At 38.7% G+C, this 22,909-nt stretch overlaps 1 protein-coding gene across 1 annotated transcript in view; it reads right to left on the bottom strand.

Moving 5' to 3' along the window:
* Window positions 1-7,437: 7,437 nt before the first annotated feature.
* The window catches only part of LOC146566563 (catenin delta-1-like), a 39,283-nt gene continuing 23,811 nt past the window's right edge, over window positions 7,438-22,909 (bottom strand). The window contains exons 9-10 of the mRNA XM_085287842.1: window positions 16,774-16,987; window positions 7,438-7,628 (exon numbers count right to left, since the gene is read on the bottom strand). Coding sequence (XP_085143968.1) covers window positions 7,438-7,628; window positions 16,774-16,987 — 405 coding nt within the window. The remainder of the gene's footprint in view (window positions 7,629-16,773; window positions 16,988-22,909) is intronic.

The raw sequence follows: 22,909 nt of genomic DNA, 5'->3' as shown, positions 1-22,909 counted from the left end.
TATGTGGGCTCAGACAACTGGTGAAGGAGCGAGACGAAAAACAAACAAAACAAACATTAAAGAGTGGTGACACCAGTTTAAATATCATTCTTTTAAATCTGAAATGTCAGAAATGAAATGAGACAATACCTTTGTATAGTTTGAACTTCTTCAAGTTCATCTATCATAGTGCCATAATAAAGAGATCACTAGTCTAGGGAATGAGATCTTTCAAATATTGCACTGATGAGAAAAGGAGAAAAGAAAGGGAAAGACACAAGAACTCAATTAAAACTTCACGTTCACGGCTCCCTGCTTCCAAGAGAAGGTCAAGTCATTTTCACCCTCTTTGAATGCTAATGGGCAAACAAGCACACGATGGAAATGCCGCTTAACGGAGAACTATTCTCTGTCAAGTTGATATAAAACAACATAACAGTGAAAACACTTCACCTTGACTAATGTTTAAGCAGCAAAGACAGGCGGAAGGTGGGTGAGAAAGAGGGAGGGTGAATTATTTACTGCTTTAACACCGGCTTTAGCCTTGAATATGTCGACTTCTACAGAGATTTGCATCATGTTCTTTTATATGATGCCTCGTCATGAGTGGAAGAGACGACACTTAGCAATGCAACATGAATGTTTTATTGAGAGCTTTTATAATATTAGGTTTTTAGCCTGCATACATATATAATACAAAGGTAGATGCTTAAGCAAGCAATGATATGCGATCACACGTTTTCATAAGCCCGTCACACTCCCTCATCCTTAAGCCAGTAGCATCTAATGATGGACCCTCAACTATACAATATTTTGGCTTTGCAATTATAAATGACACATTTTTCATGATGTTCAAGAGGTCGTCAGGAAGGAAGCGCTAACTAACGATTTCCAGGAAAATAAAGCAAATGTTACTCTTCACATTTCAGTTTCTTCTGGGTACACTGCCAACATCATTCCATATTTACCTTGCCATGTTTACAGCTGTGCGCAGCTGAGTGAAAAAAGAAGCTCTTAAAGGCTAGACCATAAAAAAGAAGTTTCCCACATTTTTGTAGTTTATGAAATACTAAGATGATCAGACCAGACTGTCATTTTTATAAGTATACGGTTATCTCCTATATACTTTGCTTAATAGCATTTGTATGTCTGCTATTTAAAGGCCTTTGCACATGGATGGGTTCAAGTATGTGTGTAGTTTGTGTGTAACTCTCTGCATTTGTGTTATGTGCACATGTGCCTGTTAATCTAGTGGTAATGAAGCATGACGTATTGCACCATTCTGCAACACACCTCTTCTTAGATATAATTTAGTGAGACAACAGTGAGGTCAGAATTTCTTCAGCAGAAAAAAAGCATTTTATTAAATAATAGTTTGATAGATTAGATTTAAACCAACTTGTTTGTTTTAACCAGTTTCATAGGGACGCTGGTAACATAATATATGTACATGTGCATTACAAACGGTAAAACCCTTTGCATGAGCTTCAGAAAACACTAAAGTGAAAGAAAAGGTTTTCTATTACGTGTGTGTGTGTGTGTGTGTGTGTGTCTGCTTAAATTTAACCAGTAATCTCTACTATTTAGTGAGTCCATTACAGGTTTACAGTTCATCCTATCTGATGTCACTCCTCATTAATTTAGCCTAACTCATTAGCCTGCATCATTAAATAATTACCTACTGAGCAAAAAGACACAGAACTTGATTAAGCATCCCATTCAAACTGTTAGCTGCAGTGAAGTAACAGCGTAGTTCGTTTAGTGGCAGTGCCAAACAAGCACGACATTTGACCACTGCAGCTCAAAATATTTGGAAAAACTCATTGTTTGCTGGTTCTAGTTACGGCAACATTTCCATTAAATGGTAAAGTTCAATCAGTTCTCTCTTCCTTCCAGTAAACAGTTTTTGTGGGGAGAATCACGCAGAGAAGTTTTGACATATTAATATGATTTCTGGGAATCAAATTTAGAAAAACAAATAAAGAAAAAAAGATTGAATGTCAAAATAGTAAAAGCAGAGAAAGGCATGCATATATTTTTATTTTTTATCAAATTCCAACAAAAACAAGGGAATGAATAAACTGAAAAAGAAAACAATGAATTACGTTCATGACAGTTAATTAAAGGGGATCAAATAGAAGATGTACCAAGCACAGGTAATTAACCGTAGATCCCAGATCCCAGAAATCCTTCAAAATCCAAAGAAAACTGTGGCGTGGGTGTGAATGTGATTGTGACTCTTTATATGTTCATAGTGACAGTCGGAGTGAAGGAGAGCGGCCGTGACAGCGGAGCACGAGTGTCTGTGTCCCATTGTAAAACCACAGTAAAACCAGAGGTCAAAATAAAGAAATGCTGTCACCACGCCCGTGTCTTGTACGTGTGTAAAGGGTCCAACTTCACAAAAACATTTAGGGTATTAGAGCAAAAGACTCGAGTATAATTAAATGTTTCTATTACAACTCAACAAGAAATATATAAGAAATTCATAAACTGTTAAGTTCCTGGTTTCTGCTGTTGGTGTCTAATAAAGGCATAAAAATACAACACATATTTCCACAGCCAAGTGGGTAAAACACCTTACAGTTAACTTATGCACACTGTTTACTGGTCGGCATGCAGTTTTTTAACACCCTGTCACACAGCTTTATCTTTAAAGCACTAGGCAGTCGATTTTCTACAAAATTAAAATACAGAATTTGAATATAATATTGCTCTAGTTTGTCAGTGTATGCATATAGCCACCATTAAAAGTGTTGATTAGCTTATATACAACGCTAAACAATTCATTATTATTTTCTGAAAAAGTAGCATCCATGTGTACGTGAGAAAAATTTCACTAACAAGCTTCCTGCTGTCTGCAGACGCTGGTTTGACAACTATTAAAATATTGCCAGTTGGACATGTTTTCCACCAATTGCACTGTTTTAAAAACACAAGGACACTTATACATTTTTAATTTGACATTGATTTTCTACTACAGGGTGCAACAGCGTACCTCGGCAAACAATCTGATAGTCACTGATCGTAACACGAATCCCTTTTCTTTTCTTTTTAGTTGTTATAAAATTGGTGCAACATTCATGGGATTTACATGGACACGAGTGAATCCGAAGACAGATGGTCTTCTAATGTTGCTCAAGGAACAAATGACTACTGAGTGACTTTGTCTCAAACAGCTGGTGTGTGGTGGCTCTGCATAAATGTCTGTCCATGTGTGTATGTGTGTCATTGAGGGCACAGGCAGCAGAGGGTTCATCACCAGATGGAACACATGCAAACAAACCTATTAATACCCATAAAATAAATATGGAAACAAACTCTTTCGTGACCACGCATTTAATTCTCGATCAACCAAAAATCAGTCCTTTCCTCTACGCACATCTGTGGGTGTCTGAATGGAAACGAGCTGAAAGCATTCACGAATAGAACAAAAACATGCAAACGCATACAAAGGGTGTGTGTAAGGCACCAGGTAGTTGTTTTCTTTTCTTGCTTGGCTACAAACCAGCAACCCGAAGGGAGTTAAACAGCCTCTGAACGGAGGAGAAGACCTTGTGTCTGGCTTGATAACACCGTAACAAGATGGAAAACAGTGCTGGGCTGTGAAGGATTTGCCAAAGTGGACAGTCTGATTGATTACAACAAGCATACTTTTTCACACACTGATTGCCAAAAGTAATAATTGCAAAAAGAGCTTTAAAATAGTGTGCAAAATTCTGGTGTAGGCGACCAAGAATCCTCTCAGCTAATCTGATTGCACACGCGGCGTCATGCATGGAGCCAAAAACAAATATGCAGAAATGCACACATTCATGCACACCAGAAATACAGCTGTGTGTGTGTTTTTTTTCTTTATAGTGGAAACAAATTAGCATTTACATACACATACACACTTGAGCATATACTGTACATGCAACACCAATAAGTACACATAGAAATATGGACTCTCATGCGCCTACACAGCCACACAAACACACACATCAAGGAGATAATAAGAGGGGTGAGAGGTCTGAAATTGAGCTGCAGGTACACTGGGACCTGAACACTGTGGTCTTATGTCACTTTAACCCTCTGAAAAGATGGTGAGATAGAAAGCTGCCCCCGGAGAGAAGCAGAAACACCTTCACTGCTATGTGTTAGTGTCTCTCTCTTATTGTTCTCCATGTCTAAATTCTCTCAGTTCAAATTTTTCCAACTTTTTCCTTTTCTGCCCTCTCGTACTCCCTCTCCTTTAGCACCTTTTACAATTTGATCTGTAGCTTTACAATGTGGAACAGCACAGTGACAGCATCATTTGTCTTCTTCCCCCGCATCTTTAGGTACCTACACACACATGCGCTCAAGTTCTATAAATGGTTTAGTGAGTTAGTGAGGAAAAATTGCTGAAAATCTACATCATGTCATCAAAGTTTTAAGGAAATCTATCTCTATTGTGGCAAACAAACAGCTAAAAGAACAAACCAAGAACCAGAAAGGATCTGAGTCTTGTGTTGGACAAATCCAAAAACCCACACAAACATATTTCTCTGTAGAACCAAGTTCCTACAATTAACTATAGGAACAAACATAGAAAGATGTTGAAGATGAAAATGTGTTTGTCTGTGTTTTGGATGAGCTCATGTTTTAGATTCACCACTGTTTTTACTCAAACATTCCTAAATAGTCAACCGTAGGTGAATAGCGTGCTTAGCATGAAATGAAAACTCCTCAGCTCATTTGGCCTTAAAAGAAGCATTTAAAAAAGTCAATTAATACGTCTAATTTAAGTATTGCTCCCAGGATACATAGCCCATTTAGGATATAAAACTAGTCTGTGGTGCACTGTATAACTGCAAATGATACCAAAATTGACAAATATTACACAGAAGAATAACTTCATGATCACACTTAGGTATCATATAGTCTTTACCCATACAAGTACAGCTATACACACCCATATTATTTAGGTTTCCTATTAAATATATTATATATTTGTTTTTTGTACTGCAGCTGTAAGAACCTAATCGGTGGATAAAAAAGGTGGATATGCATACTAGTTAACATTAATATTAATAACATTTAGCCATGCAACATCACCTCTCTGGTGGTGAAAGTGGGCCGAGCTAGTGCTTGAGGTTGAGAGATACGGGTTAGATAAAGCTGGGGTCAACTCAATGGATAATTTGTATTCCGGAGAGCAGCCTGGCTCTTTTCCAGTCTGGAGTTGCTCCACTGTCCCCAGCGAGGAAATGGAGCAATGGTACAGAAAGTTGGAGGGTGTGTTAACAGAACACACTGAGGATTTCTGTTACTGGACATTTGTGCAATTCACACTTTGTCCATACGGAATACCATGAATATAGATGAAGTTGTTTGTAAGTGCACTTGGCTAGGCCACCCTACATCATTTTGCAATCATGTACATATGTCATAGACACGAGCCGAGTTATCAAATGACGACCATAAATGATCAGGCCTGGCATACCTATACATTTAGTGAGGCTGTACTGGAAGTGTCTGGCCCCCACTTCTTGTGGGAGATCATCAATTTGTACCTCAGTCAGAACTTCAACAGCAATCGACAACCCTGTCACCTCACAGCAAGAAAGTCCTTTTTTCTTGTGGTCTCTGGGCCCTGTGCCTGCATGAGGTACAACTAGGTACCACAGCTTTCTTCCACAGTCCAGATACTTGCATGTTAGGTTAAACGGTGATTCTAAATTGGCAATAGGTGTGAATGTATAGAAGGTAAAGTATTTAACTGTATGACTATACGGGAAAAAAAAGTGGCTTGAAGTGTTGAGAGTCTAAACTGCTAAGTGAGACTAGAAAAGCCATTCCAGTCCATTCCAAAGGAGGAGGGGACCTTGAGTGTGAATGGTTCCACACTTCCTTTATTGAGGTTGGTGTGTAAAGCTGTGGCAACGAGGTGGTTGGAGGATCTTTTCTAGCTTGGTTACCTAATGCATTTTTAAATACATCCAATAGCTGCAATAGTGGAAGATAACCATTTGAAATAGCTCAAGAATCTTCAAAACTGTTGGGGTGAGGGTTTAATCCACTGGTGGTTCATTGAGCACATAAATGGTAAATGGCCTGTATTTGTATAGCACTTTTACTAGTCCCCCCCTAGGGACCCCAAAGCGCTTTACACACCCAGTCATCCACTCACTCATTCATACACTGGTGGAGGCAGCTACAGTTGTAGCCACAGCTGACAGAAGCGAGGCTGCCATATCGCGCCATCGGCCAGTAGGCGGTAGGTGAAGTGTCTTGCCCAAGGACACAACGACCGAGACTGTCCGAGCCGGGGCTCAAACCGGCAACCTTCCGATTACAAGGCGAACTCCCAACTCTTGAGCCACGATCGCCCACATAGCTCAAAGAGAGCTGGCCAAGTGGAGACTTTTTTTTTCAAACATCGCAGGCCTCTGTGGGGTTGGTGTGAGAGTATGTACACAGATCAACAAATATGATCAGAAACAAATGACAAACTTTCTGTGCTAGCAGCACGCAAGTGATCAAATAGTTACACATCAAAATTTCAGTCTCATGACTAATTTTAAAGATCAGACCAGTATTGACTTTTTTCTTTAACACGTATTCAATATGAATACATATGTGGTCCAAAATAACAAATCTTCTACAGCATTTTACAGTGTTTTACTGTACTACTTACTACGATTACCTGCAGCTCTTTTTCATCATCAGCCTGACTTTTTACTCTTTCATGCCAGATTAGCAGATCTAAGAAAAGAATTATGTGATCAAAAAATATTCACTATCATGTCTGCATGCCAGGCTCTTAACAGATGTTTAGATCAAATAGATCAACAAGGAGCAAATTTCATGCGAGTTAACTTAATGCTTAACTCACCATATTCAATTAAGACTACAGTAACTGCTCTGACACAAGTAGAGCACAAAGTAGAGCATAAAGTGTAGGCTTTACTAACACGAGGATGGGCGTTAACGAGTACACACTGAAATATAATAGAAACCTATTTTCTCATACTGAGATGCACATAAACACAGTAATCATGAAAGCTGTAAGTTGTCCTCCGTGATTTCAAACTGTACAAAGAAACAATTTAGAGGCACAATGCACCAAAACGAAAGTCAACACACAAAGGATCCCAGCAAGTGGAGGAGTTGTTTCTATGGTGACCAACACAAATTGGTGCAAATGTGCTTCAGTGAATGAACGTGAAAGGGAGCAACAAAAAAGAACAAAATATGCATATACTGTTTGAAGTTGTGCCTATAATCGCACAGTGGTGAAGATTAAGAAACTTTGATTTTTCTGCAAAAAACCATTTGTCAGTAGATGTATAAACACACACACACACACCTTGAGGTGACTGTTGTGAACTGGTGCAATACAAACAAAACCGAACAGAACTGAATAAAATGATAATGTGATATATAAAAGAAGAAGAAAACAACACCTGAGACAAGATTTTAAGTGCCTGTTGCTTACCTGAGACAGCCTGTAGCATTGCGCAGCACCTGGGATGTATGGATGTGGAGCTTGCGGTCATCATGGTGATTTGGGGAGGAGTCCCAGTTAGAGTGGGGTATGATGACACTATTGGTCAGAACGGCCAAGGCATCCTGGATGATTGGCATCTTCAGTGCATCACATGATGACAGGTTCCAAAGCACACCTGCATATGAATGTGTTCAGAAAATAAGAAACATTATCATATTTATGTTTAGACAGTTCTGTAAGTAACTTTTTCAAAGTAGCTACTATAACTATTATATCCTTAGTTTCTGTCTGCACGTTTCTGTATGTAACTGATCGGGTCAGTTACTGGCTCACCAATATTCTCAGCATTTACATTTGTTCTTTCTCAGTGCTGCTCTTTTTATTCTCCATTTTCCTCTCATTCTAATTGGCTGAGGCATGAGGGTGCCTACCGCGAGTCTCCTTAAGTCTTAGGTTTTAGTCCAGTTAAAGGGGAACTGTTCTCTGAACTTTAGACATTAGAGGTGCGTGTTAGAAACACAAATGTTAAATGCAGATGAATCAGACATAAACTAGTCTTTAACCTACTAAACTCCCCAGTACAATGTCTGTGTGATGTCTGATTGAGCCAATCTGCCACTAAAACAGTGTTGGTAATAGTTCAGTGAATTCACAGCCGGCAGTGCATGCACCACACAGGCAGCACCGTTGCCTAAACCAAGCAGAACCCTTCTTGTAGCAAGAATGAATCTTAAGCAGACTACCTCCTGCTGTGTGCTACATGTGATTGCAAGCTTTGGATAATGTCCTGACCTAAATCTTCCACCATTATCCATATTTCATGTGTGGTACACACATTGCACCAAAATTTATTTTGTATAATCTTTTACATTGGTATGATCTAAGCAGCCTACTGTCAAAGATGCTGTTTGCTTATCATCTTCATCATCATCACCATCATAATGAAGGATTGTGGAAACTGTCATTGCCAATGTAGACTTACACTGACTAGATAATAGTACGACACTAATATATAAACCACCAAGAACGCTGATTGTTGATTTAGTTTTCTGCAAAGTTTTATCGACTAAATTACATTTACAAACTTTGTAAATAAAACCTCATACTTTCATAAATCAAATACATCTTTAGAGCTAAAAATATTTATCCAACCGTTTCATTTTCATCAAATGAAGTTTTAAGCTCTTCTGTAAAAAAAACAAAACAAAAACGATTAACAATTATTTGATCTTACATACCTCATTAACTGCTGTGCTACAATTCTCTCCAAAACCTAATAAAAATGTGCTTGGTTCCATTCACTGTTCTGAAATGTACATGTGAAATACATTTGGCTACATTTTGGGAGTCAGGGCAGCAAATTACTTTAAGAAATAAAAACAGCCTAAAACTGTTTTTTAACCTTGAGCAGAATGACACTGATCTCAGACACACCTTTTCAGAGCATGCGAGGACATATTTCAGGACTGGAAATGCTAACAATAGCACCTCCCTATATTTATCACTTTTGAGTAAGCCACCCACACTTTTATTTTTGAATCTGACTCCAACTGGCATTATTTATCACAAAACGCACACAAACTTATTGCCAAATTAATTTTACAGCAATGCATAAACATAAAGCCAGCAAACACAGCTGCATGGTCATATAAATAACCTGGCTGAAAAACAAGTTTTTATGTTTTTATGTATCCATGATATACTAAATCGCCTACAAAGACACATGGATATACAACACACACAAACACACATACACACAAATACACTTTTTTTCTTTTGCTTCCTGTCAGATGGGATACCAGATGCCTTTTCACAGACCGGTGACAGCAGTAGCCCTGTTGGTCAGCTGTGACACACTCATACGTATCAAACACACACGTGTGCTCATACACACACAGGCTACATTAGCACTGTCACATTCTAGATATGTTAGTTAGTTTCTGTGGCTTTCATTGAACTTTCTTACATAGCAAAAAACAATAAAGTAAAAATATAGGAACCAGAGTGACAGGGATAAATAAAATAAGAAAATATAGATATATCAGTAGCACTGGTGGATTAAGGAGCTGAGAGACTGCCGAGAAATTGGAACAGATTGCAACAAGAGGAGACAACCTCCTTTAAAGCTACAAGAAACTATAAAAAGCTGTGGTGCTATAGGTCATCATCTCTCGTGTATTTCGTGTCAGACTCCAGATGTTGCATGTCCCAATGACAGACGTCGTTCATTTGCACAGTTAGCAAACAATTAAAATATGGGCACAAATCACAATATGCTGCGCCCCACAGTTCATAGAAACTGTCAGTGAGCTTAAAGGTGTCCTGTTCATTCAGTAATTCTGAGTGCAAAATCCAAAGATAAAGACTGCATCTGTTTTCTTAAATGCTAGCAAGTGTGGAAAATCTCTGTAGTTAAACCTGGACCTCACTTATTATGTGTTGGGGAGCAAACAATTAATTAATAAAGCATATTTAAAATAAATATACACAATAAAATCCCAAAGTATACAAAATTTGTTCAACTTCTTTCGAGCATGAGAACTGAAACGAAAAATGCACTTTAAAAATAAATATAAAGGTACTGAAAATAAAGATAATAAAGGGCTAGAAAAATAAACTGTGATCTGTGGACAAATATGAATAAAGCCTCACTTGACTGAAACATTTGTGGAGGCAATGGATGTTAAGTAGCAGCCAGCTTTGCATTCCCCAAAGCAATGCCAGTCTTGAAGCCTTACACTATACTCTACTACATACGGTCATAATGTCAATCTCAGGGAAAGGGATTGGAAGAAAATGAGGCCAGTGAATAGACAAGGAAGGGCAGTGAGAAAGCAAATGCCAGTGTTACTTAGCCAGTGGGTTAATTCTTAATTACAAATGCATAGCTGTTAAACCCAAATAATTAATATTTAATAATTTAGACTTAATAGACCACTGCAGAAAGCAAATGATTAGATGGAATATGCATAAGACTATATATAAGTTTATACAAGAAGAAAGCTAAAAGTAGAGACGGGGAGATGCAATTGGGAATTTCAGAGAAGAGTTTGTGTGTGTGAGAGAGGGCAAGAGAGAATGAGAGGAAGCAAGCTTGAGAGGACAAGAGAAGGAGGGTGATAATAACACAATGACCTTGTATGCTGCTTGGCAGCAATCAAGAGCTTGTACTAAGGCATGTGAGTGTGAGTGTGGTAACATTTGCCTTCACTTTCACTAATCAGCCTCTTGTTTCACATCTCAACTTTCTGTCTTTCCACTTAATCCTGCTATTCACACAGGCTCTTCTCAAATCAAAGTAAAAAAAATAAAATAAGGCAATAAGCTCAAACATATGCAAGCATGCACACACTCTGTTGCCACCTCAGAGTGAAGACACACATTCAGCAAAACACTTGACTTATAAAGCTGAATGCTGTCAAACATCTTCTGTATTTCTCTCTGCTTCTTTTTCCCGCGTCGGTCTGTTTCTCATGTGGTAAGTGTTTTCAGTGTATGATTGCAATCAGGTTAAAACAGTGTTGTCTTTGATGAGCTGACAAGAAGCAGCACTCAGCAAGCCTTTCTTTATCTGCTCGGGCCAATACATCTAAACAAACACACATTGAGACACAATACATGCTCAGGAAGCGACATGTTGATTTTTGTGCAGGCGCGAATGGACAAAAACACTGATTAAAAGGAGACACGTAAAAGGATGCACTGATCAGTTTTTTTCTGGGGCAAGGACATTGTACCGGCCACTGTCCAATATTCTGCAAATTTAAGGCTGACACACACACATCGACACACCAGCAACCACACTTACACAGACTTGTCTGCTCTAGAAACATAGATATGTAATGCTTCACTAAACTCAATGTCCTTATGGGTATAACATCAAGTGACCAACAGACAGTGACATCATGCTTCAAGCTTGTGTGCCTGTGAGTGCATGTGGCTGCGCTTTTTTTCTTTTCTCGTTCCTTGTCCTTATACCCCATCCCTCTCTGACTAGGTCCCTTTAGACATTTGACAGACAGTTTCCTAGGAGCCTGGTGGTTTGGGGGAGAGAGGAGATGATTGCATGAATTCATGAATAAATGAGAATGTGACTTGTAAGGGAAGAATGAGACCTGTTAGGCCTCAAGTGGTGATGTTTTATTAAACAGCCTTCATTTGTGCAGCTCACTGCGAATTAGTTAGCTGCTGGGTCACAACCTGGTGATGAGCAATGCCAGAGATGACAAATTGCATGGCTGTTGTGTCTATAAAAATCTGTGAATGAGAAAAACGGTAAATAAATAAATAAAATAACATAAAATAAAATAGTGCTTTGGGGTAACGTTTTCAGACAGCAAGCTAGCAATTGCTGACTTAACCATCGAGTCATCGAACCTTCATTTCAGCGGTAGGTTTGCTGAAGACCTTTGGCAGCACAAGGTAAAATCATGTATTGTGGGTAAACTGCCACTGCCAATACTGGAGATTTCATTACCACCAGAGAATTTCACAGTGAAAAGGCTGCATTGAAATTTCTTGAATAACAGCAGCATTTGGAGCTTGGGGATTTAGACGTTGACAACAGAAAATATTTTATGCCTTCAAGTAACAGGAAATGATGAACTGTATTTGTGAGTACAGCAGTATAATTCAACATTGTTGGGCTGTTTTTAACATAACCTTGCAACAGTGGAAAAGTCAGTCAGTCACTTCTGTACACATGCAGTTATTCTCTGCTGCATTTCTCATAGCTTTTATTCTCATTACCAAACTGACTTCTGGAAATGAGCGCTTGCGTATGTAGCGGAATATATGTAAGCATATTGTTTTCATGTTCAATGCAATTCACAGAAACATGCATTGTGATATGCGTCATAGCTGAGAGAAGCAACCATGTGCAGTTTTTCATAGAGAGGAAGCGGATTAGATGGTGACTAATGGAAGTACTGAGAAGTACTAATTATAATAATCTGAGAAGATTTGTCCAAATGGAAACTTTTTGGATACAGCTGTCTTCAGCAGTTGCTTCTCCCCTCAGCCATTTCAGAGGAGGCAGCAACAGAAACTGTAGTCATGGTCCACTGCATTCAAGGTGAGCCCATGAGTAAGGATAGCATCTCCTATTGATATCCGAAGCCTCTGCATCGACCAGACTTTGACTGACAGGCCCAGAAGCCTTGACTTCATCCTATCTACCTCACGCTCAGACCTAGGAAGCCAATAAAGCTTGTCTAAATTTAAACTTCAGAACCAACAGAGAGATAGGGTAAATAGTTAAAGGGAAGGTTTTTCCAATCACCAAAAGTAACAAAAAAACAAAAATTTATGCCTGATTCTGAAGAGATTCTTTAATTACAAATTAGAGGGATGGATCAACATAGACGTAATAAGAAAGCAGAATTGGTACAATACTGGCATTTTTTTGAGTCTACGGGTAGCATAGGGTGACACAATCCTAGATCAATCTCTCCTAGTGACAGTCATTGTTTACTTTCAAATTATTCGGCCGTCAAGTAGAATTAAAGGTTAGACTTTGAGTAGAATAAAATTTGACACAGCAAAGCATCCGAGAGCAGAGACACTAACATGTAGTTACAGAGCATTAGCATCATTAGCTCTTCCGTAACATGTTTTAACTGCAAATTTTTCAGCACTGATCTACCGAAAGAGTTGCTATAGAGTCACACAATTTCATCTGATAGCCGCTCAACCCAAATACAGTCCAACAACATTAGTTCTGTCCAACAGCACCTGGATTATAAGTCAGTGAATATGGTCCAGATATTACAAGAGTCTCAGCATTAATCCTCCCAGTTCACCATTTTTTGACACTTTCTCTCAAAAAGGGTCACCTGCCTTTAGCCCTTCATTTTTGTTCTTTGCGCTACAGACATACTTCATTTTTATTTTACAAAATTGAGGCTGAAAACGTTTAACTACACAAGCTCTGTAACACAGCTTTTATTAAAACTGCCTTAAACTGGTAGGATTGTGTCAATGGCCAGGACAGCATAAATCACCACTTACATAATTAACTAACTGTAGTCCTTCTCTGTATTTGTGACAAACAACATCAACCTAACTGAATTACAGAATAATTATGCAACACTTCTTAGACGTGAATTACAGCAACAGCAGGGTGTTACGCGAGGCAAATTAAGACAGACTTCAAAATATGGCTGTACTGTCGTGAAAGCATTTAAAATGTGGAGTTTAATGCCAAGTACCAGAGGAAACAGACAACAGGGGAGACTCATGCATGACACTGAATCACAGACAGGGAAGGGCAAAGACAGGAAGAGTCAGGAAACGGGGGAAGCAGAGATAGAATTTCACAGTGCATGTCTGTCTGTGTGAGATGACTATTTATAAAAGTCGGAGCTCAAAACATGATGCGGTATGACTCGCAGTGAATTTTATTCACTGGTTAATCTGCTTACAGACCACAGACATTCCTTCCCCGAGTTTTTTTCTGTATCTTAGTCTCTCCAGCACGTTTATCATCCATGTATACCTTGGGATCATCAAAAAAAGAAGCCTTTTTGTAATGACATTCTTACTTCTTTATCTTGAATATAAACAAACCTTGTTTTTTAGTGCAGCAGAGATTGCCTGCCGCCACACAACCTGTTATGAGGATATCATTAACAGTGAAAAGGTTCCAGACTTCCTTCCTCCTTCTCTACCCTCCTCTAGCGAGCTGTTATCGATATCTCAGGGGTTTGTAAAAGGACAGAAAAAAACTGTGCACTTGCTTGCTAGCTGTCAGCCTTATGATCCACCAGGGCCTCTTCCCCCTCATAGAGCAGGTGACCTAGTGGGATGGATTTTTGAATGTGTGATTAAAGATGAGCTCTGTTGTGCTAAGTAACAACGGAGACAGAGGTCAAATTGAGCATGAGGGGGCCCTACTGACTTTAGTTTAGTATTCTGTGTGAATGCGCTTTATGGTTTTGCAAGGTTTTGTGTATTTTTGTGTTTGAGTGAATGGGTCTGCTTTATCTCTGAAACTGTTAAATCTACTTGTATGAGCTTGCACATGTCTCTGCTATCTCAGGACTAACCAGGTGTAACAAAGAGGCCAAATGTAGAAAAACAATGGTGAGACAAGTGCAGATACCCACAGTCCAGCTCAACATGAAACAAGTGTGGAATCACATAAAAATCCAATGCACACACCGACAAAGGGAAAGAAAAGTGCGAAGCGAGCAGACACGAGATAACAAAAGATGCGAGTGAAGGACAACAGATGAAAGAAAGGTATTGGCTCTCTCATGTTTTATCACAGGAATCGATGTACAAGTTGCTGGTGAGAGCTGCTTATAGGAAATCTTTTAGGCTGCTAACATTCAGATCCCCACTTATGACAATTCACAGTTTGAGCAGCAAGATAATGTAATGTACCTTTTGTGCAGCTGATACCAACAATATGAGAAAATTCAAAAATAAACATGGTCCTATATAATCATGCATTACAGGACAGTATTTATAATACATATGTCGCCACATGAAGTGATCTAATCTAGTGTATTAACATAATGTATAAATCTTACTATAGTGCACTTAAACTCTGCCTGTCCATGAAATCACGAGTTCAGCAGACAAAAACAGCACACGGGTAAATCTCAGTAGTTCTGCATATTATATATTAGCATATTTTATTTCTGAAAGTGGAGAACTCAATCAAATTGTGCTGTGGCTGATGTGACTGCATCAAAAAATGTCCCTAGTTAAAGGTTTTAATTTGAATGAGGGATTACAAAAAAATACTGGCAGCTCCCAGTGCTGCCTCTCAGCCTCCTCGTAGACGCACGTATCATATTAATGTAAAAATCCTAGGTGATTTTTAGAAAAGTTGACCTCTGACCTTGAGGTCAAGGCCACTGGGATTTGAACTCATCTGAGGCTTTCAGTTTCTGTACCTGTGATATGGATTTAAAAATCCTACGTCGTCTCATGCTCAAGTTATCACATTCACAAACTCGGGTGTCCATGCTGGCAGGATGACATACCCCATCAGCCTTTAACGGGTAAGAACCCCCTGTGTGGCATAGCTGCATAAGCATAATTCACAGACACTATGTTTCATCAATATTGCCAATGTCATACTGGAAAATAACTAGCTGACCACTGAAATTCCATATATCCTAGATGTTTGCTTGTGTGTAAGCACACATCTATGTGTTTCTTTTTCTTTTAAGCAGCGAGAGGTGCAGTGTTGTGTTACTATTTGCTACTCCTCTAGTAGAATATTAAATTCTCAGTGGGAGGCATATTGGAAAAAAAGATGATATCAGCTCAAATGTGTATTATCTGTGTTATTATCTAACACCTTATGTGGGTGTTTAAATTTAATCTATACATTTTTTGCCTAAACATATTTGAATGTGTATTTGCATGAACGCGTGTATGCCTGCACGTTATTAAGTTTGTGCGTGTGGGTGTATGCACTGCTGCAATGTGTGTTTCAACTACACCAGCTAGTTTGTAGTGTTCATTCCCTCAAGGTTAAAACAAGATTGATTCCTGCTACAAGTGTGGGGCTTTAAATTCCACTTTAAGCAAGAATTTGAATGAAAGGTGGGCCTATTCACCTTTTTATCATTGCAGACATGCAATAACAATTAATGCAAACAAAAAACATGCACTGCATTACATCTTACACGTCTTAATAAAATATGTCAAAAGGGACACTTGACAAAACACTCCTAAGAATAAATAACATTCACAAAGATTGTTGGCATTCTTTGCAAGAGTCATACAAGTCATGGCTGCTGAGGACAACTGTGACTGAATGTTATCATTCAAGTGGAATGTGAAATAGTTGTGCAAGTAAAGAAGATGAACAGCCTTGGTTTGGTGAATAGTAAAGTCTTCTGACAAACACTAATTCACTAAAACTTGACTGTATGAAGAACTACATTCACTAAGCCAAAACGGTTGTAGGTGCTGTCATGGCCAACCGAGACCACTTAAGTCACTAAATAAGAAGTAAAACCACAATTAGACGAACGAATGAAAGACACATACAATATCAATACCAAGAAAAGACAGAAAGAAAGTTTAATTTTTTTCCTTTTGCTGGCTGAAAGATTCTTTCCTAAAGCAGCTTTAGTGTAGGTGTGTGGTATGTAGAGCAGCTTGAAAGATCCTTGCATCCTCACATATCAAATTCTATCCACACATTCACATAAACATGGGAATTGCACACACACACACACACACAAACATATTCCATTAAAATCTCTCCCGAGGCCATAAACAGAGCCATGCTGGAAAATAACTGATATACTGTACATGCTAGGAGCTGAAGTAAAAAATTGTCACAGACAGCGTACCTGTGACTAGCTCTCTGATTTCCACATCTCCGGTCTTCCTCAGCAGGCGGACCAAGGCAGGAATCCCCCCGCAGTTCTTCAGGGTTACTTTGTTCTCATCATTGGCCTTGCCATACACCAGGTTTCTCAAGGCTCCGCAGGCGCTGCGATGGACCTCACTCATCCTGTGGTCCAGTAGATCAACGAGCAGCTGGATGCCTCCCTGTCTACGGATCTGAGTATCAAAGAAATCGAATCAATCAAATCTGTCGTAAATGAATAATATATATTAATAAAAATCAGCAGCAAGAAGTATTGTAGAGAATATTTTTTTCAATGCTGAAATTTTAATATCTTGTACTCCTGATGGCTGGTTATTTATCTATGCAAGTAGCTACTTCGTACACAGTGTGTATAATGTGTGTTTGTGTGCGCATGTGTGTATACAGCCTCCAGTGTCTGTCAGTCCTGCCAATCAGATTAACAGCACAATGTGGGCTAATTAAATATACTAATGACTGGGCTTTAACAAAAAATGACACTTAATTACACTGATTAGGGAAGAATAAGCTTGCTTGTGTGTGCCTGTATGTTATAGAATCTGCACGTTACCCGGCACTTTTTCTGTGTGGTTGTCCTCCCTTCTTAGGTTTTTGTTTCCTTTTATCACATTTGCATATGATAATTGATATGCATGAACAGTTCACTTATGAATTGGAAAACTAACGTTAAATTTTTATCTTAATGACTAAAAGATGAAAGGCAATCATGGCAGCCTCCACAGATTCAGTGACTAGTGGTTGTTTATCCTTTTTAAGAAGGCGTGTAACACACACATTCCAAAACCATGCATCTGTTACCTTGATTTATTTTAAATGTGTATTTCAGCCACCAAAAGGCAGGCATAGCAGGGAAAAATTAAATTAATTGAACACTTCTTTAAACTGTACATGACGACTCACCTAACTGCACAGCAAATCTGTACCCAGCTACACTACTTGCCTTGTGTCTGCTACTATTTTTGCCTTGTAAATACACATAAAGAGAAACATGCTTAGCCACAGTTTGAGAAATAAACAAAGTCAATCAGTTTAGATTTATGATTATATCTCGATTCTGTGAGAGGGCGAGGCAGTCAGGACTGTTAGCCCAGTAGGGATCACAATGAGGGCACTCTGGCGTTACACATAATGCCTTCCCCCCATGGCGCGACACATATTGCTCTCTCCCTATGCTGGTGGTTTTTAAACCTCCCACATCACTTCTCCACTGCAGGGATCTTCATCAGCCTTAGGGGGCCAAAGAGCTTAAATCAGCCTGTGTTTGGTCCAGTCGACAGGGGTGTTGCGCTAATCACTAGAAACAGGCTGCTGAGATCTCCAGGAGACTAGTCGAAACAAGGATGGAGCAACTAGTGTGTGAGACAGAGAGAGAGAAAACGAGAGAGAGAGAGAGAGAGAGAGAGTGTGTCCCTCATGCCTCCACTTTTATTTAATCTCTTGAGCACTGCAACTGACAGACTTACTCAACCAGATAACTCCAGTTTTTCACAGTTAGATGCATATTCAGACTTTTTGAAACCCTTTAATATTTTTCAGCACCTTCCCCTCTAAACATGGGACATTAAATATAGAAAATACTTCATTAGTAATGCCTGCTTCAATGTGAAGCACCAGATGGATGGATTTTACTACGCAGACGAGCAATAAGACATGAATGGACTTCCAAGGCTTTTTTTTGTTTCATTTTTTGGCTCTCGCACACTCGCACTCATACTTTTAGCGTGATTAAGTCAAAAATAGGTGTGCACACAAGCGCAAGCAATAACCAATGATAATAAAGATGCACATAAGAAGAGAGAAAGCGAGAGTGAGGGTGACACAAGAAAGAGAAAGCATGAGAAATGGAGGGCAAAGAGGATGTGGGTGTTTCATGACACAGCAGGAGTTTATCGAGCAAAATGACTTTGCTTATCTATTCAATTAAAATGGATTAAGGAAGGCAGTGAATGGCAAAATAACCTTGCTAGATTGGCCATACAATTTCCTCAACCTGATTTGCTGCCCCTCTTACGTCCTCTAGTCCCCACCTCTGCTCTTCTTCCCCTCCTCCTGTTCCCCTTTTCCTTCCCCATGCTAATTCGTGCACCTCTCCCTGTTTGTGTTTATGTCACACTTAATCTATTATTCCACTTTGTATTGCCTCTGAGCTACATACAAGGCTTGGCAATACCTCTGTGCCTGCTCCTCATGTAAAGAAGATTAGAAGCGCTGATTGATTTGTCTTTGTCTCACGCTCTTCTGCGGTGGACACGGCTATTGGTAACCCATAGCGACAGTTTTGCCGTGGTAACAGTTAGCAGTGGTGACAGCTGAGATTGTGAGAATCAGAGATGCTGCCAGCATGAAAGCCGGCAGTGGGATACATGGGTGCCACGCACCTGAGACGGTGTCACGTGAAGCTTAACAAGCATTTATGACTAACCACATATGGAACTTCAGCATTAACCACTAGCTCCAGACAGGGTGCATGTGAGTGTGCAGACAGAGAGGAGATGTGTCACACCTTTTAACCGTTTATGTATTCACACACAGAGGCAAGCATACACACACATACAAGGGGTTGTGTTGTCTTCACTTGACACTTAGCCTAGGGCTAACTGCAATTTAGAGCCTTCCAACCTTTGGTTAATTGAGTTTTTGGCCCAGGGCTAACATTTCCCTCTTGAGAATTTTAAACTGGGCCAAATAAACCATTAACCTATGGCTACCTAATATTGTTCTGAGGCAGGGACACAGCTAATTCTCATAGAGTTATCAGCATAAAAATTCACAGCTGTGAAAATGTACTGTAACAAATATACTGGAGGCTTTGTTGTATGACGAGGTAGCTAACAGAGAAAACAGAGCAAACACTATTCCTCACAGCAGCAATGTATGTGTTATTAATTAGGTTGTTTAAAAATTAGAGTGAATTATAGAGTAAAATGTTTTTAATTAAAGTATGTTGCTGGTACTTTTGCAACACTTACAGTTAGGTTAGAAAATCAAAATGTGATTAAAGCGTCTTTCAGCTTTACTTCAACGGTTTTAATAAAAGTATTCGATTAACTGTATAGGAACTGCAACCATTTTCAAAAGGAATGCACCAGCCAGTTCAACAACATCAACAGGCTTGGAAGTCCACAGATGGCAAATACAGTGGTTGATTGCAGAATTCTTTCCTTGGTTAAGAAAAATCCTTCACAACCTCTAACCAAGTCAAGGATGTTTTCAAAGACTCTCAAAGTCTTTAAAGTTGGCTCAAAAGATGCCTTTATGAATGTTAACAGATAACAACTCGTTATAGTCAGTAACAGAAATGCATTAAACTATGCCAGAAAACATCTAATAGATAATGGCCAAAAAGATGCTCCAAAAGCAACACAAGAGTTTCTTAAGGCAAAGACATGCAGTAGCCTTCAATGATCAGTGCCTGAACTGAACCCACTGAATCTGTACAAGCAGTATTTGAAGGTAGCTGCAGTAAAGGCTTGGCAGTGGCAGAGCATCTCAAAGGAGGAAACACAGCGTTTAGTGATATCCATAGGTTCTTGCTAAATCCCTTGAAGTAAAGCTGAAAGTCTGCACTTTAACTACACGTACATACAGTTTGATTTAAAACCAACTTATTAACCTAAATGTACATAAGGGGGAAAAGCTAAGTGGAAAATACGCTGTGAAGAGGGACAGAAACATATACTACTTCTGCAGCATCATTAAGAATCATTTGCTGCATTTCTCATCTTCCGCATTCATGTCTACTGAACAGATATTTACAGCATTTGTAGAGTTCACGGCCTAAAAATCTAAAGCCTGATTCTTTTGAGGCTGAGAAATGACAAAGAGTCAGGGGTCACATTCGTCCCCCATCAAGCCGCTTGTTGGATAAATGGATATTGATATGGCTGCAACCCAAAATGAATTACTGATGTAACTAAAGCTCAGGTTGAGACTGTGAGCCTGTGTTTTGCATACCCAAAGGAAATCTATTAGCTGCCATGTCAATGGTTCTGTTTTAATTCACTCTGTGGGAAATATACAGCATATAACTGGTTGTAGGTGTGAATTTAGTTATGTGTGTGGATGATACAGCATTTGTACTGTGTATGTGTCTAAAGATGCTATAAATGATGCTGAAGATGAATTTGGCAAGCTGCCTCTGCAGTCTAGGCTGCAGCCAGACCTCCATCTACCTTATCAAACACAGACACACACGAAACACAGCCTCTCTCTCTCTCTTTCACTTTCTCTATATCTGACTTCTCTTTCCTGCTCGCAGTATTTGTGTAGGAAAAAGAAAAATATCCATGCATATAACTGTAAATTAAAACATGCTCACACTGACACATCTAATCTAAAATGTCCACTCATACCTGTGTTGAAACATTTGTACACAAGCACATATAAATGTCATCGACCAAGAAACAAAACATTGTGTCATCTTATGTACCAGTTCCAAGATATCATAGGGAAATATTTTCTTGTTTTTTTCGCCAATATTTTTCTTCTTTCTTTCTAAAAACGTATTTTTTTCTGGTTTCTGTTTCTATCTTTCCACTTGTATTTGCTGCTACAGATTATGTCTTTAGCAATGAATAGGAACCATACTGTGGCTGTATTCAGCTGCTCACTGTGACTGAAAATACGAGAATATAAGCCTCTTAATCCAGAGTCATACCAAATAGCTGCAAAAAGCATTTACTTTCACATACATGTCACTGTATGTCTCAAGAACCAAGTAAATACTACAATGCAGGACTTCCTGTACATTATCTTTCTAAAACAGTGCTTCTAAAACTTTATATGTATATAAAGTGAGGCAGGAAATCACAACTTAATGCAATAATATTTCAAATGACAAAAAAAATCACAAGGTTCCTTTTCACTATAGCCAAAAAGAAGAAATCTTAGTGCTGTCGAGTAATGTCTTAAATCACCTGCTACAACAATACAAAATTAAGTAGTTATTATTTTGTTAGAGAAGCTTTTAATTTCCTAAATGCCAGTAGTGATTTTGGAGTGACACACACAGATTAGACAATATAAAATGAATAGACAGTTATAAAAAGCTGTGATTTCAACTTTTTGAATTTAATAGCCAGTATAATTTCTGGAAAAAGAAAATCAATACAGAGCTTTGAAGTAAATTAGGGAGCACAAAAAAAAAAGTGACTCGCTAAAACATTCACAGCTCATTGTCCTTTAGTAGTCTGCCAAATTTGAGAAGCAGAAAATAGAATGTATAAACTGTGTCTTTGTTACACAATCTAACCTTCAACATTGAAAACAAACAAAACCGTGACCTTAATTGTTAACGAAATTTATATCCTACTACTCCTGTCAGGATATTCTGGTATCAGATAATCCTACAAACAAACACAAATCCATCCATGTGACATACATGTAATATTGCTAACGTAATTGGGTGAGTTCCTATGAAAATGTGACGTACATGTGAGCTAAAAAAATTTATGACAGGAAATGTGAAGTAAAGGCGAAATACAAAAAAAAAAAAAAAAAAGACAGGAATTTTCCCCTTGCACTAAAATCCTGGCACTACTCTGCAAATAAACGTTTCTTCTGATTGTTAATTTGAATTCACCGACACATAAAATTACACTTGTAATCATGCAACGCACTCATCCTGATATAGACCTGTCTACTTCCCTGCTGGGTGATTGGAGAAGTCAAAATGAACAAATGATGTGGACAAAAATCCAGGAAGTTAGTAGTGCCATTATGTTTCCTGTGGTTAAAGAGAAGAAGGGACTGTCATGGACAAAACTCCATCAAATGAAACCTCACCTCTCTTTTGAAATACAGGCACAGACCGGGTGATAAAAAAAGCCCATGTGTGTAACTGGATTGAAGTAATGCTAATCAACGTGCGCCCCTGCTGGTCTTTGTCTTTGCTTCAAAGCGTTAATAACACATTTTTCTTTTTGTCTGCTGATAAGCAGGAGAGAATACAATTGACAATTTAATGCCACTTCATGTGTTTGGAAGCCTTTGTAATAAAGCAAAGATAGTCATACAGACATTTTAAACTCTCGCTTGTTTAAAATGAAAGAAAAAAGTCACTTTCTTACAACTCTGAAGATGAGAAAAGATACATA

This window comes from Mchenga conophoros, linkage group LG9 (genome assembly GCF_057382185.1).
Source record: "Mchenga conophoros isolate Kocher_MC1m ecotype Shallow Benthic linkage group LG9, M_conophoros_male_GT1.1, whole genome shotgun sequence".
In the NCBI taxonomy this organism is placed as follows: domain Eukaryota; kingdom Metazoa; phylum Chordata; class Actinopteri; order Cichliformes; family Cichlidae; genus Mchenga; species Mchenga conophoros.
This window is presented reverse-complemented; position numbering and strand designations above follow the sequence as displayed.